At 44.0% G+C, this 18,990-nt stretch overlaps 1 protein-coding gene across 2 annotated transcripts; it reads left to right on the top strand.

Annotated features, from left to right (window-relative positions):
• The first annotated feature begins 1,610 nt into the window (after positions 1-1,610).
• GCK (glucokinase) lies at positions 1,611-18,296 on the top strand. 2 transcript variants are annotated; one of them, XM_078861193.1, is made up of 10 exons: positions 1,611-1,746; positions 4,450-4,612; positions 5,839-5,993; positions 9,852-9,971; positions 10,136-10,231; positions 10,783-10,882; positions 11,999-12,182; positions 15,337-15,492; positions 16,842-17,078; positions 18,024-18,296. In XM_078861193.1, exons 1-10 carry the CDS (start codon positions 1,729-1,731, stop codon positions 18,166-18,168), a joined length of 1,374 nt encoding a protein of 457 aa, XP_078717319.1. In that variant the 5' UTR covers positions 1,611-1,728; the 3' UTR covers positions 18,169-18,296. The 2 variants fall into 2 exon arrangements, with proteins under 2 accessions (XP_078717319.1, XP_078717318.1); XM_078861192.1 differs by having other exon boundaries at positions 16,839-17,078.
• The last annotated feature ends 694 nt before the right edge of the window (positions 18,297-18,990 follow it).

Here is an 18,990-nt window from a genome sequence, read left to right as displayed (position 1 = left end):
ATATTCAAGGACACATGTGAGCCTCACGCTCTCACGCATCAAGGCGTGAGACTCGGGGTCACACGACGCCACTAATCAATCTCACGCCACCCACTGGCAGCTCGCATGCATTACACACTTCCCAATTTGAGAGATAACATGTTTGACTGCATACCAGAGGTCGCAACCGGGTACCCGATACCCGTACCCTACCCGATACCCGGCTACCCGTACCCGGCCGGGTACGGGTACGGGTAGCCATTTGCGACCCTGGTGCGGCCGGGTACGGGTACGGGTAGGCAGTGAGTCACTGGTGAGTCACCGTTTGTCACTCATTTTGGGTAGGGTACGGGTACGGGTATGGAACGGACACCCGTACCCGGCCCTGGTGCGGCCGGATACGGGTACGGGTAAGGAATCAAAACCCGTTTGCGACCTCTGCTGCATACGACGCCTCAAGTTTGTTTGATTTTGTTTTCGCTTTATATGCTAAACTAGAGAATTGTTTTTCACCTAAGGTTCGGAATTTCAATATGCAAACTGGCCACTCGGATCATAACCCTAGATATTTCAGATTTCTGGCAACGGCCTGATGATGCTGGTTGTAAATACCAGCGAAATGTCGTATCAATTAGTTAAATGTTGCGGATTGCTCACCAACACACCGGTGTGCGGAAGCAGTAATACATTGGTACGTTTGTTCACGGTGACACGTTTATTAATTGGCCGTGTCGGGTGGAGATGGAGTTACGACACATTTTACTTACGCGACCCAAAAATCAATGATTAATTATATTGGTTCCGGAAAGCCTACGCATTAAACTTAATACAGCACTTATTTTATCCAGCACAGATGCAAGGAACATTGAATTGGAATACATTAAAATGTCTTTGCAGACGTAACCATACTTGTATCCTAGAGGGGGTTGCGACGCCTAGGCTAGGGGGGGGGGTTATATTCAAAGTAACTCGAATATCTGGGAGGGTCATATACAACTGGTGTTGTGACACGTGGGAGCTCACACACATGTGAAATCGTGACAGATGGAGGGATTCGCATCCAGTGGTGTTCATATCCTTGTTGGGGGTGGCTCTTTTCCTCATATGGATTCAAATGGGTTGGTCTGGATTAAATCAAGTGGCATTCATGGCCACTTGCTGGGTTCAATTGCATAGCAGGTAATGACAACTTGATGGTCATCACGTTCAACGGGCTTACCAAAACCAGACGTAATTAATTATGGTTATTATTCATAAACAATGTGAAAATATGGACTTTCCCATTTTCTTTAGTCACCCAATTGTCACTGAAGAAGCAACACATTCCTGACTGGAGTGCACTTTTAACATCAGGCATAAGACAAAGTAAACAATAAAACCCATCTCATTGTGGACCATACATACATATTCAATTCTGCACCTTCACGATCTACTTGTTGAGAGCACCGAGGTTGTAAACATGTTACCATGGTGCTGCCCTTTTGGGGATGGCTGCTCAAAGGGACCCAGTTGGGGAGGTCTCTGGTCTGCTGCCATTTGTTACTGCAGTGCCGCCAAAAGGGGTTGGGCAACACGTGTGACACTCTTCATTTGCAGCGTGAGACCCTTTCCGAAGCGTGTCAGGGCGTGGAGGCAGCAAGCTGAATGAGATGATTGCGTCTGGATGTCCTTAGTCACGAAAGTTACCTGATTGAAATATCTTGTTTTCTTTTTTATATCGGAAACCACCATCATTATAGAAGCATTTCAATGGAGCAAGAGGCGGAGGTGAGATTCTGTCTGTGAATTTGTGCAAAGTAATCTAATATGCTACGGTAATTTTTCAGTGTTACATCTTTCGCATTTAGAGAACTTTGGAAGGACATGTGTAGAATATATGACAACCACAACATTAATATTGAAACAGGAAGGTACGTTTAATACAATGTCAGCAAGGATTTAAGCTAAATATTTTCACAGGAATGAAATCCAGATACACTTAAGGATGAAAATGTTTGTTGTTTTGTACAGGCAATGTTGGAATCAATCAAAAGCAAATAATGTGCGCCTTCATATAATATTTTAGAGTGAGTTCGATCATAGATGCAATACCTGTGCATGCGTTTTATTTGAAAATAATCCTATATGTTTATTGTTACCTTTGCACTCTGAGGCGTTACAACATATTTTACAATCACTGCAAGGTGATAAAAAGTTTACGCCTAGGGTTTAACACAAAATATAAGCAACCATATATGGAAACTTGTAGGCAGATTTGCTTAGACTTTTGCATTTGCCAAGCTTGTTATATTATAGTTTGTACATAGTTCGTACTTGAAATATATACGGTACATTGTTCATGAATATTAATACAACTGGATAATGGACAATTTAGATGCCAACCCACCAAGAGAACAAGCTGTATTTATGACGTTTTTTGAGAGTTGACAAATACACAAGATGAATCAGGCCCTGGAAAAAACTAACGAACATCAAATAACATGCCTTCTTTAGGCTATACAAGTGCATACCATTAAATGAAAACTAAGCTCTCACAAGCCTTAATTAAATATAAAAATTTACACTGATGTGAAAGAGGCACATCACCATATATTGCATAAAGTAGCAGCGTATAAATCGGACAAGGAAATAACACTATTCATGGCTATTTACATCAACTGTAGAAGATATTTAAATAAAATTGTATGGAAGAAATTAGGGGCAAAAACAAGTGGAGAAAGGATGCACCATTACAGAATTGCTGATGATGTAGTTAATTACAAATAACCAATGAAGAAGGATACAGAGATTGGCACAATATACACACGATAAGCTTGCAGCAGGATATGCATATCTATGGTAAGTATCTAAGGCAGATCCAAGTAAAAAATTAGATTAAGGTGTGAATGAGAGTAGGATGTAGTACTTTTGGAAAGCTTAATTTGATAATAAATGGCATCATACTAGTGCACTCCAAGAAATTATGAGCAATCAGTATACATTACATGCTTATGACATTTGGGTTAGAAACATGAATGACAAATAAAATAGGGAAAGAAGCTTTAAACTGCACAGATAAGTATGGAGAGTTGTGTGTTTGGATTTACACTGATGCAGAAAGAGGAATATATGGATCATGGAACAAACACGAACGGTAAACTTCACATTGAAAAATAAGGAAAGTAAGTAGCTTAGGCAGTATACATCATGAGTCGCGATGATGGCTAATGGACGAAGCTGGTGATAGAATTACATCCAAAGGAGAAAAGATGCCTGAGAGGTCAGCCACCATGCAGATGAAGCATTGAGACGGGCTTCTGCACAGGAGAGATATTGGTTGTCGCATCGTGAGACTGTGTTGTATGGCAATGGTAGAGCGAGGCCTTTATCCAGCAGCACATGTATCTTCAACGAATCTTCAGATCTTTCTTTGTTAAGTTCATCCGAGATGGTTAATGCTTTGCACATTCATGGTGATACCTTTATGTTTATGAATACATTGGGATCAAGGATATTCAAAGGAACATTAGAAGTTATATTTGTTTAAATACATTGGATGGTAACTTATGCCTTCAAAATGTAACACGAAAAAATAATGGAAATTAGTCAACGGAAACATCTTCAGCTCCTGTCCTATTTCTGATAACTTTTTGGGAGGTTCTTGACCTTTGAAAAAAAACATTTTGCTTGTTTATATCGTACAATTCAAATACTTCATATATAATTTAAGTGCAATTGAATCTCAATACACGGTACAGAGACAATGCGCAAATCTATAATAAGGGGAATGAGGCAGTCAGTCATAGGAAGAGTAACAACAGGAAGATCTTCAGTCTGAATTTGAACGAGGGCAGGAAGTCAAGAGCACAGATAACTTTCCAATCGGGCCCAGCTGGGGAGAAAGAGCGACCTCATACTCAGCGTAGATTGACGGGGGAGTTTCGCTCGAAAGCAATGGTCGCTGGATGGTGCCATGAATGGGATTCAATGCATGAGCATAAACAGGCGCAGGGAGTCAACAGCACATGGATGTTCTTCTTGGTTCTTTCGGTAAAGTCACGTAGAAGGGAAATAATAAAATAATAAAAATAAAACATAATAAAATACAATTCTCACGACGTTTCGGCCACAACGCAAGCAGCCGTCCTCAGGTGAAGAACAGGTCTGTCGGAAAGACAGCGTCTGAATGAACACCACCAAGCTTGGCAGCGTATATTTAAGCTGGGTTAGGGGAGGAAGGGCGCCTTGACAAAGGAATTTGCATATCAACAGAGGAATTTTGCATATTTATGGGATTAGTCACTACTTGTGGAATGCGTAGGAGGGGGGTGGGTCTCAAAGTCATATTATGCCCGTGCATTATGTAGGTTAGCAGTAATAAAGGGAAGGAATTTTAAGAGTAAGGAGCTACACGGATGTTGCTGAAGTGGATTGCGAATGCTGCAACGGTGTGTGTGTGTATGTCTGTTGTCTGGGCGTGCGGGGCTGCAGGTGGAGCAGCTGCTGCTGGAGTTTGTGCTGGACCAACAGGAGCTGGAGGAGGTGATGCACAGGATGCGCAGGGAGATGGAGCGAGGGCTTCGGCTGGAGACCCACCAGGAAGCCAGTGTGAAAATGCTGCCCACCTACGTCCGCTCCACCCCTGACGGCTCTGGTGAGCTCTGGAAATTATTTGTTTTAAGCCTTTGCAGTTGAGGTTTAATGTTGATTGAACACATTCGGTCTGTTCGTATGTCGATCTATAATGGGGGTACACGATAACTTTCATAAAGAAGATCCAGTGTAAACGAAGGGTTCCGAATAAATTTGCGTTGCTATTAGACATTTTCGCTAGAGAAATCCAGCCACAATGATCAAAATATGGAGATAAATTCGTGCACGTGGAGGATAAGCCTTACCGGCCAAGGCAAGGATGTCATGTCACCTACCCCCTCCCGATGACGTCATCACACATGACACCTTCGCATCATGCGCCAAGTGACAATGTCGTTGTGCAACTTTGAAGGTAATGCGATCATTGCTGATGAATTACTTCCGAAGGACAAACGCACGTTAAAAAATGTTTTAGAATCCGTGCGTTCGGATGCTTTTTATTCCCTCATAATAAGGTGTGTATCGGATCAATTGCTTATGCGGTAAATTATATATTGGACAGACGGGACGTAACATTAGCGTAAGACTAAAAGAACACCAAAGGAACATTAAATTCTCTGTCAGCAGTGGCAGAGCATGCTTGCCAACAAGGACACTCAATTGATTTTGATAACGTTGAAGTGTTATGCAAAACTAATTATAACTGGCCAATACTAATTAGAGAATCCATCGAAATCGAGAGAAATACCAATAATTTTAACCGCTCTGATAGCTACAGACTTAGCGCAGCCTGGAAGCATATTATAATTAATTAATACATATTACATTTCCTTATAGAGGAATCACATACTAATTAACTGATTACAATACCCCTCCACATCCGCCTTGTGATCCTGAACTATTTAAGACCGGAAGCAGGTGGATGGCTTCACGATTCTGGCAAATCGCCCGAAGATGCTGTATGCAATTACCAGAGAAACATCGTACTAAAATTCTAAATGTTGTGGATTCACTCTTCAAATACACTGGTGGGCTGAAGGAGTAACTAATTGGCGTTTTGTTAACGTGACACATTTTTCACTGATTGGCCGTGTCGGGTGGTGGAGGGTTGCGACGCATTTATACTTACGCGATCTAACCCAAAAGCCTTTATTATGAATAATACTGGTCGCGAACGCCTACGGGTTCAACTTTTTATTCCCTTTTTCAATTAACAGTATCTGTACTGTACCTGCTGTGTCTATGGATATGGCTCATACCGGGCCCTGGTGTGAACCTCCTTTGCAGAGGTGGGTGACTTCTTAGCGCTGGACCTGGGTGGAACAAACTTCCGAGTTATCCTCGTGAAAGTGGGACAGAACGAGGAGGGCGAGTGGAGGGTGGAGACCAAGAATGAGCTCTACTGCATCCCCGAGGACGTCATGACGGGCACTGCAGAGATGGTCAGTAGTGAATGTGCCATAACGGATTTGTGTAAAGTATTGCTTTTCGATGTTTGCCCTGAATGGAGTCCCATAATTTATATGCCAAAAACATCAGTAAATCCAACAGCATTTGCCAGATTCTATTAAACCACAATAAAAACAAATTACCAGTTAGAGCCCACTGAGCGATTAGGTATTTGTCAGAAGCGACCTGGTCACAAATGATATAGCTCTATGAGGTGGCTTATCAGGTGGACAATTATAGCAGACAAATACTCTAAATGCATGTTTCTAAATGTGGAGGGGAAAACTGGAGGGCTGTGAGAAACATCCACGTGACTATGGGGAGAATATGCAATATCAAAATATACAGGCGTCAGGGTCGGGATCGAACCCATGACCTCCATACCAGGCGAGGGAGATAAAATCTCGACACCGTGGCACCCCTAATTCTTGCTGACGAGACCCAGAAGATCATACCCATCCAGAGTTTTTAAGGAACGAAGCAGTTAGACTTCTCCACAAATCTGGCTGTCGCCTGATGAAACTTTGTTGTAATTACTGGCGAAACGTCGTAAATAGATTGTAAATGTTGTGGCTTGACTCTCCAACACACCGGTGTGCTGTAGTAGTGTAGTGAGCGACTTCCGAGACACATCGAGAAGAAGGCTTCTTATTTATTAAGAGCACACTGGGCAATACATTACGTAACGCAGCTACACATAGGCGATCCTAACACGTAGCCCCATCTCCGGCTTTGCTACGCAAGCTGTTTGACGAGTGTGGCGACGGCGACGGAGGGAGTCTTCCAGAAGATCAGCCACGTGGTCGGAGACGAAGAGATGACGACGAGTAGCGATGCAGCTAGGACCCAGGACCCGCAACAGCCACGAACCTCTGGTTCGGGCCCTCTTATATCTGCCCCAGCGCGGCCAAACTCCACCTCTGGCCACGCCCCTTTTCCAAAACCTTCGAGCTGGTTCCCGGAGCTTCTCGACTGACTCCGCCTTTTACCTTTATCCCAGATATGCCCCCCATATAATAAGCCATTATGTAACGCAGCCATGACCGTAATTACCACTCCCGGCCGACAGGTGTCACCCTGTCATTACATCACACCCCCCCTCCTCCCCACCGTGGTTAAAAGATAGCCGTCCTGGCTAACAATAATAACCAAACACACGTGAGGCAGAAAAAGTTCCGCCATAACTGGAACAATATAACAAAAACAATTCTGAATAGGGCAGACCGATCTGCAATAAAAGGGAAGGATTCAACCAGCAATCCAGAGAGGTAAGAGAACAACAATAGGAACAGAGAGGGGAAGAAGAGAAGAAACAAAAAAATCCTTCTATAAAACACGTGAGTGTAACCTCCTCAATCTCCACATACACACGCAACCAACGGTGTTATCTAAATTTGAAACATTTGGACCGAGTCCTCGACGCCGGTCCGTCCATGGGGACAGTCTTCGCATCTTTGACAGAAGACGTGGGCTCAGCCTAGAACCCCAAAGAAGGTGGTTTCACTGCCGGCTTCGCAGGTGTCATGGCTTCCGTCTCAGTCAGCGACTCCGCGCGTTCGACGAGATCACGGGCCACGTCGGTTAGGGGTTCTGAAACTGTGGGCGGCACAATACAGTCCTCCTGGCGCACACTCTCCATTGGCATCTCCCCCGGCTCGTCGGACACAACGTTAAGCTGTTCGATCAGCGTGGCGACGGCGACGGAGAGTCTTCCAGAAGATCAGCCACGTGGTTGGAGATGGAGAGATGATGACGAGCAGCGACGCAGCCAGGACCCAGGACCCGCAACAGCCACGAAGTTCCACCTCTGGCCACGCCCCCTTTCCAGAACCTTCGAGCTTGTTCCCGGAGCTTCTCGACTGAATCACCTTTACCTCAGATACGCCCCCCTTATAATAAGGCATTATGTCATGCAGCCATGACCGTAATTACCACTCCCGGCCGACAGTAGTAACGAATTGGCATGTTCTGTTTACCTGACAAACCTTACTAATTGGCTGTGTCGGGCGGTGGCGGGTTTAACGACACATTTCTATATTTATGGGATCTAACCCAACAAAAAACTGTATTATGCATTGAGAGTTTGCTTGTGGAAACAAATGCCACTTGATAAAATAGTTCTGCAAAGGAGTTCCGTTTATGTATTTATTTATACAACTAGAGAAGCCATTGCTGTGCATTGTAAAATAAAAGACATCTGTCATTTGCACAATCTTCTCAAAATCAATGTACTTGAAACACTAAAAGTAATCTGCGTTGTTATGTAATAATAAAATGGCAATAAAGTACGTATTGAACTTTTTGTTTTATATTCTACAGCTTTAAAAGAATATTCTGGAAAAAGAGTTGCATTAATAGGAGCGCAAATTGAAGAGTGAGATCAATTTTAAATTAACCGTGTCAGTCTTCTGTATTCGTTACTCTCACCTCTTCAGTGTCGCCATCTATTATTACGACTTTAGAACTGCTTACACCCTTCCAATGCAATACTTATTTATTACATGGAAAATTGTATTTAACCAGTTACCCAGCTAGTTTCGGTGGCAACGGCCCGCAGCCACTAACAAGATAATTATTGTTAGGGTGGAGATGAGCCGACTCAGCAGCCAGCCCGGAAACTCAAAGCATATAAATTTGTTTTATAGTAGCATGATGTGAAGACAGAATGGGGTTCTGCTCATGTATGCTTTTAGTCCTTTAAAAAATATTTCCACTCATAACCCAGCACATGCACCACACACTCTCCATCTCCACAGGCAAGCTTTGTTTTGCCTAATGTCGCGTGAGCAGTTCAGTTAAGGGAACAGAAGTCTCACGAGCCAAATGCGCTTGTTCCGATGTCAACATATTAAATGATGCGTGAAATGGTTCGTGCAGTTTACACAGAGAGATCGACCTACAGGGAAAACGGACAGCACATAGCTGACAAAACCCCGTTGTCTTTTCCTGAATCGCACGTAAACAATACTATAAGTGATGACATAATGATGGAGTCAAGATAATACCACGGTTAACATTATCACAATGCCAATTTTACCTCTGAAGAACAAGCATCAGTTTTCACATTAAACATTATGGAGATATACTGAGGTTACCTGGCTGGCTGGGTGGCATTGCTAATGCAAGACAAAGATCCCCCGTATAGCCTTTAACAGACTGTTGGATAAAGTGCTGTTAGCGAGGACTTGTGTGAGCAAGCACGGCACAGGAGGGGGTGGTGTGGCCACCACCATGCTCAGCCGCCTTTGTCTCCCCAGTGCTGATGTTTTATACACTGCACCAGCTACTCATTTGAAGCTGATTCGACCTGGAGGAGACCCAGGACCGGGTCAGGTATTTGCCACTGTTAGTGCTCATGATAACCCATACAATAACCCACTGACACACCCATACTGGAAACAAACACAACAAACATGTGCTGGATACTGACACACTGGAAACACAACAACAAAACAGTCGTCATTCACCATTTAGTGATAATTAGAACATATTCTTTGGGTCTTTCGGTAAAGCCACGTAGATAGAACAAATAAAAAAAAATAACAATAACAAAATAATAACAATATCACAAATAGATCAACCAAAGCGTTTGTGCCAGGCGAGGTGCACTTTGAGACCTGGTGAGGTGTTAAAAGTGTTTTGGGTTAACTGACTGAGATGGCTGGCAGATGTACCATCTGTCCTCCCCACGCTTTTGTAAGCGTCGCACCTCCATCCCTCAATTGTGTGAATAGTCACACAACATAACCAATCCGGAAGTACGGTAAGGTACCGTGGGTGTTCACGAGCTGTCCACTGCTATGCCCTGTGGAAGACAATGCGTTTGTGTTACTCGCTTTGATATTCCACAGTTGTTTGACTACATAGCAGAGTGCATTGCCAACTACCTGGACAAACTCAACATGAAGCACAAGAAACTACCTCTGGGCTTCACCTTCTCCTTCCCAGTTAAACACGTGGATCTGGACAAGGTGAGCCTACCACAGGCAAAAACTGCCATGCACCTCCGATTAGCACGGTTGCCTACGTACGGTGCGAAAGGATTTCAACGTACGTACGTACAACTGCAACTTGCAATACTCAAAGGGACCGTGTTGGACATAAGTTGAAGATGCTGTTGTTTTTGTTGTTGCAGGGAATCCTTATAAACTGGACAAAAGGGTTTACGGCAACAGGAGCGGAGGGAAACAACGTGGTGGAACTGCTTCGAGAGGCAATCAAGCGACGAGGGGTAAAAGTCTGCACAGATAAACAACGGCGCATTGAATTGCTCCATGCACCTGCACCGTTCCCGTTCCGCTGCGATGTGCACAGATGACGGCTTTATTGAGGGCAATATTGGCACGAAAAAATCGATTAGATTGATTGAGCCCAGCCCTGAGGAGTGACTTTACCTCTGGCCTGTCTTTGTGCTGTAAAGAAGGCCCAGTGCCCGAAACGTCACCTATTATATCCTTTTTTTGTCAAGGCAGTGTTGCGAACGAACGTGTTGAGATATTTGTTGTGCTTGTGCACCACTGCCAACACGGTATCATCTATACAAAAAAATTAGTTAATTATTCTCTTCACCATTTAATATTCGTTTAAAGTGAATTTAACATTGACTGCATTGTAACCCCCCTGAGTTATTGTATACACCCCCTCCCCCTTAATTTAAAATGAGGTCACGATGCAGGCTTGAGGAGGGCCAATGTGAATAAATGTGAAAAACCTAAGAAGATGATTCCTTGCAGTCACGAAAGCTTCAAATCTAGAAATGTGAATAATTTTACTCCTGGCCAGGACTTTGATATGGACGTGGTGGCCATGGTGAATGACACGGTCGCGACCATGATCTCGTGCTACTATGAGGATCACAACACGGAGATTGGAATGATTGTGGGTAAGATGAGCATGACCCCTGCACCTTTTACAAATGTACGTGATTAAGCAGTTAATAACAATTCAAGTACCGAGGTAGATGTTATCGGGTCATCTTTATTATCAGTTAGTATCTTTCCAAAGCAATTTTTTTTAAAATGGGTTATACGTATTTGTACTAACATTCACATTTACTCGTGTCACATTAATCACCGAGTAACTACAGTCCAAAGTTGCTGCCTCACTTCTGTCAACCCAGCATTAAAAATGACTAAACTACTGTTAGTCAAGGAGCATGACGAGCTTGTTAGCGTAAAGTGTGGGGACTCCTGCCTATTGCAAGACGTCTGACCAGCGTGGAAGAGTATGCCAAAATACGCTCGAGAAGGGCTCCCACTGGAGCTAACTCTAGAGCTAACTCGAGTGGAAGCCCTTCTGGCAGCAGTGACGTGAGCGGAAAAATTGCTCGGCTGCATCTTCACCCGCGACCCTTCTGAATGTAAAACCGACAGCAATTCAAACACTCCACCTGCACTCGTGCCAGTGACAATGAACCAGAGCCTACGTAGGGCCATTATTACCACGCAGCCTTGCTGCTCTCGGTTGACGGTGTCCATGTGCGTGCGTGCACGCATGGGCTTTATGGGCCACAGCTGAGGGCCCCATATTTCATATATGCAGCTTTATGATTGAAATGCAATACGGTAGCAGTAATTTGATCATGAGAGCCATACGCTCACCGTATGTTATGTGCCAATAACACGGTTATAAAATAAAATATCTATATAACAGGCGGCACTTAAGGCAATATGCCTTCTTCGCAAAAACAGAGGCTGAGAGTGGTAGAATCAAATTTTTTATAATTTTGTTTGTTTTAAACTGTGATTTAGCTTCATAATTGTATACCACCAACCAATATTTGTTTGTTGTACAGGGGCATATCACGTTTTAAAAAGCAGATCTGAAATAACCATGGTTAGTCACCAAAGAATGTTTGTCACGTGGCATAGGTGGCGGTAAAAACAGCAAACGGAAGGAATTGAATTCACAGCAAGGGGTCCCTGAAACTATCCAAGGCCCCCCCCCACCCCCATAAAACTTACCGCGGCGGCGCGTGCCTGCATGCATGCGCGTGCAGGCACGGGGTGCAACACATGCTACATGGAGGAGATGCGCAACGTGGATCTGGTGGAGGGGGACGAGGGCCGCATGTGCATCAACATGGAGTGGGGGGCCTTCGGGGACAGCGGCGAACTCGAGGACCTGCGCCTGGAGTACGACCGCAAGGTGGACGAGACCTCAAACAACCCCGGCCAGCAGCTGTGAGAGCCTAGCACCACCGACCCGCCAGTAACTGACGAGGGTTTGGGAGAGTTAGGGCAATGGAGAAGCTGCTGCTCGTAACCACAAATGCCGAAACATTCAAGACCTGTGGACTTCGGGTGTGGTTAATTGGAGGGCCGTGGCTTTTTTGGTGCTTCACGCGCCCCCCCCCCCCCCCCCCAATGATCCGATCGAAATCCCTCATTTCGATCGGATCATTGGGGTTTATTAGTAATAAATCGGCATTTTGCGACCCCCACTGCCACTGTGTAGCATATTATTATGTGCCAGGGACTCTATGAGATGATAGGAGAATAGTCTGAGTCCATAATTGGCAATAAATAACGGCAAAGCAGTTATAAGTGACTCAGAATTGTGCGCAGTTGCGTATACAGTACACGACTTCCCTGAAGGCAAACACCTTCAGCGAGCGCGATGCCGATCACATAACGCGGTTCTAATTCGACCCTCGATCGATGGCTATGCCATCGCCGCACACGCGTCGAATAAAAAGCAAGGGACAAGTCCTTACTTACTAACAACTCCTCTATCATTTTTCATTGCTGGAGGGGTTGCCCCCCTAACTGAAAATCCTGGCTCCGCCATTGGTTTCTGGGGTGTGTTGAAGCTATCAAAACAAAAAGTGTAACATGCAGTAACTTTAGGTTACTTGATCCTGAAATTAAGGTGATTATCAGATTGGCATTAACGGTGACATAATATAAAAATACTGCAATCTGCTGCTGGATGAAAGTCTCCCCATACCATGCGGTCATGGGGTTTATTTGACCATACTTCACCACACTTGCCAGTGCAGGTTGAAGGAAGCATCCCAATACCAGTTGAGTTATCACATACCACTGATGTTAACCGTGGCCGGGAATTGAGCTCAGGTTGCTAAGTTCATTGCTGAGTGCGCTAATCACCAGAGGTGGGACAAAGTCATTGTTATGCAAGTCCAAGTCGAGTCGCAAGTCATCAAATTCATGACTCGAGTCTGACTCGAGTCCAAGTCACATGACTCGAGTCCACATCTCAGAGGTGGGACAAAGTCATTGTTATGCAAGTCCAAGTCGAGTCGCAAGTCATCAAATTCATGACTCGAGTCTGACTCGAGTCCAAGTCACATGACTCGAGTCCACACCTCTGCTAATCACTGAAACGCAGCCCCATATAAACGTCAATGCGTTTGACCTGCTTTTGTACAACAACAAATATTCTTGCACATTTCCACAACAAAAACAAATATTAATCTAAACTTCACTTAAAACGCTAACATATTCAAAACCCACCACAAAAAAGTTATCGACTGGACTTTACATTTGGCAGAAAGTTAAATACCATCACCCAGAGATATGAACATATTGCAACATAAAGCATAAAACGTGTATCTAAAATCATCATCAGCCACCGTACAGAAGATTGATTGCCGTCTCAGCAAGGAATTGCGTTGTTTATTTAGCTTTTTTGCCAATCACCTGCACTTACAGGCCGGTATATATAGCGGCTGAAAAACAGCAGCAGATGGTTCACAGAACTGAATTTCGAGCGACCATCAAATGCAGCTGCTCGGTCCTAACAAGTAGAGTGCTTTGTCCACTACAAATGGAAGCTTCTTGCAATATTTTGCCATCTGGTAAATTTAGTGTATAACTTCAATTTCGTGAAGTTACATTCACAAAGTATCTTCAATGGTATTATTGTGAACATTTTAGAGTTGCGTTCGATATAATTCAGCTTATAAAAGTGCTGCAACTTAAAGAGAAAAGGTGATAGAGTGATTGCCTGCAACATGTGTCATCGCGATCACACCAACCACCTATTTATATTTAAAACTAAACAATGTTTTATTTGACCACGTAAGGCCCACTGAGATATAGAGCTTTTTTTCATAAGCGACCTGGCCACAAATGATAGCTCAACGAAGTGGCTGATCATATGAAAATGTATAGCAGCCAAATACTCTCAACAGATGTTTGTAAATGTGGAGGGAAATATCAAAGGACCCGGAGAAAAATCCACGCGACTACAGAGAGAACACGCAAACTCCAAATATACAGGCGTTAGGGTCGGGATCGAACCTTCCAGGCGAGGGAGTTAACATTTCCACCGCAGCACTCTATTATATAAATTTGTCTGCAGAACATTACATCTATCGTTTCTATTAAAATCATTAAAATCGAATCTTGCAATCAAGACACACGCATCTAATCGAGCGTGAAATAAATTACTAATGAGAGTTTAAATGTATTGTTTGTAAATGTTTTTTCATGACCCTGGCAGCTATAAACGGGTGCTACATTCACCACAATGGCAAACAAATAGATTGTTGAATAAAACCGTGACACCAATTTGCGACAAGTCATTGAATCACAAAGTAGATTTTTTTTTCTTTTATGTTGAATGAGTTATCTCTTTATGGTATAATAATAATGTTTATAAGTGGCGATTGTAAATGAGATTAGGTCTGATCAGCATAGTACATGGCCTGAAGCTCACATGGCATAATGGATCAATATGTACGTAATGGTTAAACCTCTTCTAGGATGCAGCTCTTGCAAGCAATGGCGAACTATTGAGAATAAAAAAAAATTGCAATGGGAATGTACAAACCTCAGAGCCACTCACAAACACACATATCCATGCTCAATAAGATTGGTGCAAATAACAAATGTACTCAATTATTTTCATAACAGTGAAATACATTGGGTGACAAGTGGTTAAATATTCGTGTAGAATGTATATCACTGAATTATTGTTAAAAACCTGTGCTTATTGATTGTCTTTTGACTATTTTTGGAGCAATCAAGATTGACTGTAAGCAACTAACATTGTCTACTTAAGGTAGTCAAAGTTCAGAGTTTAAAAGTCTCCTTTCGATTTATGATGACATCAGTATTGCAAAACACGATCAGTATAACATCCACTAACGATGATTCAAGAAAATAATTAAGAAAACATGCTGGATCCAAAGCGTAAAATGCACTCAGTTAACATAATTTCTTAATGACATGGAATTTATCACACTTATGCAATGTTAACACATGTTAAAACATGATATTGTGTGACAGCAGTGTCCCACCTATACTTTGTACCCTGCGTTTATGAGAGCTTCTCAACTATTTAATGAGCTTTGCCTTTCAATATTCCCAGGTTTGAAAAGCTAATATCTGGAAAGTACATGGGCGAGTTGGTGAGGCTGCTGGTCATGAAGCTCACCAACCAGGGGCTGCTCTTCGGAGGAAAGGCCTCGGAGAAGCTGCAGACGCACTTCAAGTTTGAAACCAAATATGTGTCCCAAATCGAGAGGTGAGTAATGGCATTTCAATGAGCTCTACCACCATCACCTCACAGCATTCTTGCTAGGCTAATTTATCTCAATTGTGTCATCGGTGTAAAGCCAAAGTATCAATTCGGCACAATCGGAGAACAATACAACCCTTTGTGTAGAGAATGGCCCACAAAAGTGCATATTTCAGAACTACTTCTGAAATGTTTTTATGAGACCTGTTCAGCCAAGTAGAGGGCAGCATGTTTCCAATCGCTTTGCCATTAGAGTAATGCCCATCACAATGAGATTAAACGTCTATATTTCATGATAATTGGTTTTTTACCCTTCTATCTGGCAACAAAACTGACACCTTTTTACAAGGAGTCATGTTTGCATAAACCGCAATACTTGCAGTCATAATACAAACAAAAGAACATAAACTCTGATAATGTCCTTAGAGCCTAGTCTCACATGTGAGACTAGGCTCTAAGGAAAACTGTCTCGGGTGTGGACCAATCAACTTCAAGGACAGTGCACATTATCAAAGTTATGTTCTTTTGTTTGTATTATGACTGCAAGTATTGCGGTTTATTCAAACATGACTCCTTGTAAAAAGGTGTCAATTTTGTTGCCAGATAGAAGGGTAAAAAACCAATTATCATATTTTTACTGGTAAATGAGGTTCCCATAGTGTCTATATTTCATTCTCAGACCTGGCTTTAGCCACATTAAGTACAGAATCAAATGTAATGTGATCGGTTTTTTGTAGTCACCGGTGAGTGGGCTGAGACCATCAACTTAGGATACGATAGAACTTGGTAATCACAGGTGGCTGGCTGCCTGAATTTAAATCCAGGTTATCAACAGTGGCAGCTCAGCGCTCTGACCTCCAATTCACCCGGCCACTGCCCCAGATAGTATACCGTAGTGCCTAAAATAGCCTCAAATCAGGTTGCTGCCATGATGCAACCGTCAACTCACTGGACTTGCAAACCGCAGGTTTGCTGGTCCACCTTCACGGTAGTTGTAACAATGAGAAAGTTTCTTAAATCCCCAATCGGCAATATAAATTGATGCAACGCAGTTGATTGGCGGTGCATGTCTGGTGGGTACAGTGCATAAGACTTGGTCACATTCCCATACGGAAGGGATTATTTACGCCTCCCTCGAGTGGGGAAATGCTTCCACGAACGGTGGAGTTGGCAATCAACGTCAGGGCTGCAACTTCATCTTCATAAAATCACCTTGAGCAGGTGTAAAAGAGCAAACAACTGTCCACCGACGAAGCAGGCCATCCCAACGACGGCCGTGCCAGTGCCGACACCTTTACCCTTCACCTCGACCCTCAAATCGTGTTGTGTGGTGCGTTTAATGATTTCGCCAGCAGCGATGACGGCGCGGAGATGAAGCAAACGCTGAACGTGCTGCTGGGGCTGGGTCTGCAGCCCACGGAGGCAGAATGCCGGCTGGTACGGCGCTCCTGCCAGGCGGTGTCGCGACGCGCGGCCTCCCTCTGCGCAGCGGGCATGGCAGCGGTCGTCAACAAGATTCGTGAGAACGGCAGCCTGGAGCAGCTCGAGATCACCGTAGGAGTGGACGGCTCCGTGTACAAGCTGCACCCACAGTGAGAATGAGAGCAGCTCGCTCGCTCGCACACCGGCCCTCGCTCTTGTGATTTCAGGCGCGCTCATTTCCACGAAGCAGTCGACTTCTGCCACACGTACGTCTATTTCAATGGCACTTTTTTTTTTACAAGTGTCGTTATTTTATAATCTGCAGCTTAAACGTCGATCATCACTTCTATGGACCTGCCCACTTCTCCTCTATACTCTCTGGTCACGTAGATAGAAAAATGTATAAAATAAAATACGACGTTTCGGTCGCAACACAAGCGGCCGTCTTCAGGTGAGAAAAAAATACCTGCTGTTTCTATCTACCCCCCTTCACGTACTCTTCGATTCAGCAGCAACCAAGGCACTCTTTAACACGTAGGCTTTCGCGACCAATATTAATCATAATCAACGTTTTTGGCATTTGTGAATGTTGTGGTTTCACGCTTCAACACACCGGTGGGCTAAAGCAGTCAAATATTTGTCTTTTGTCAACGTGACACTTTTTTACTGATTGGCCGTGTCGGGTGGCGGAGGGTTACGACACATTTATAAATAACGCGATCTAACCCAAAAACGTTGATTATGAACAAGGCACTCTTGTCAGAAGCCCCCAGTCAACTTCGCCTCAGTGAGAGGTCACTCATTCTTCTCTGCTGCCCCAGTTGTCTGGAAATACTTGACCCCATGCTATCCGTGATGTTGACTAAAAAAAACAGAGAAAAAAGACTCCCTGTCCATGCTCAAGAACCGTCTTACTTCTGTTGTGTGCATCACTGGACAGGGTAGTTTCACAATGTCATCATCATAATCAGCGCGCCACTCACAAGCGTGGCCCGAGTAAACCACCGCAAAAAAAAAGTAGTCTGTCGACTATAACGTTCAGCCGAGTCGATTAATCGACTTCATACTCTCAGCTTTAATTTCATCCAACTGCTGCGGGTGTGTTCACGGTGCAGGTTCAAGCATCAAATTGCGACGACGATGAAGCAGCTGGCGCCCAAGTGCGATGTCACCTTCCTGCAGTCGGAGGAAGGCAACGGACGTGGGGCTGCACTCATCTCTGCCGTGGCGTGCAAGCTGGCCATGAGGATACAGCGCTGAGGCACGTGTACAAGCCCAGGACAGCGGACTGCGGGTCAAGCTGTCAGGCACTTTCCCAGAAATGCCGGACAAGTTATCACACGGAATGTAGAATGTGGAGGTCTCCTGCGAGAGCCCTCACTGCAAGAGCCGTACAACTCCGCTGTAAGAAAGCGAGCCGTGACGTAAACTTAAATATACACAAAATGGTAGCGTCATCGGATGGGTTTTGAACAGGTTTTCCACTTTAAGGTCATTCGTAATGTTTGTTCGCGAAAGCATTTTGACCTTTTAGAATACATTTAAGTTTATTTCGCCACTCTTCCAGTGGTGTTGTAATCTCTTGCTCCAACGGATAACTTGATCGGCATTTCGGAGGTGTCTGTTATCTTGAGCGCAGTGGACAGCAGGCACCAACTACAGACCTCACTGAGACACCATGTTCACAAACTGGGCTCACTTTGCTGACAAGCGCTAAGCCAACCTCACACGCTTGAGAATATTTTGGGGGCGGGCGGATGGGAAGGTCGATTGGTTTTGTATTTGTACTCATTAGGTGTATGTTTAGCTGTTTAGCCAAATGTTTAAAGCAAAAAGACTACTTTGTAGAACAAGTAGCTATCACTTATTGATTGGCGGCCGGTTGCGTCAAATTTACATTTGCCCTTGGTTTGTGACGTGAATCAGTGTGAGCTATGGGGAGATTTCACTTGAGGAATTTGATGCAACTGCCTACAATCGGGCTTAATTTCAGCCGGAGCTATCTGGGGTTGAGCTCCAAAAAATGTTTCCTCTTCAATCAAGTGGAGGGGGGGTATTATAATTCAGGGGGTTGGGGGGGGC

This window comes from Lampetra fluviatilis, chromosome 12 (genome assembly GCF_964198595.1).
Source record: "Lampetra fluviatilis chromosome 12, kcLamFluv1.1, whole genome shotgun sequence".
Taxonomy (NCBI): domain Eukaryota; kingdom Metazoa; phylum Chordata; class Hyperoartia; order Petromyzontiformes; family Petromyzontidae; genus Lampetra; species Lampetra fluviatilis.
This window is presented reverse-complemented; position numbering and strand designations above follow the sequence as displayed.

Coding starts and splice junctions, on each gene's coding strand:
- GCK (XM_078861192.1), top strand. Junction 9,972..10,135: donor AACACGTGGATCTGGACAAG/GTGAGCCTACCA, acceptor TTGTTGTTGCAG/GGAATCCTTATAAACTGGAC. Junction 17,079..18,023: donor GTGTACAAGCTGCACCCACA/GTGAGAATGAGA, acceptor TTCACGGTGCAG/GTTCAAGCATCAAATTGCGA.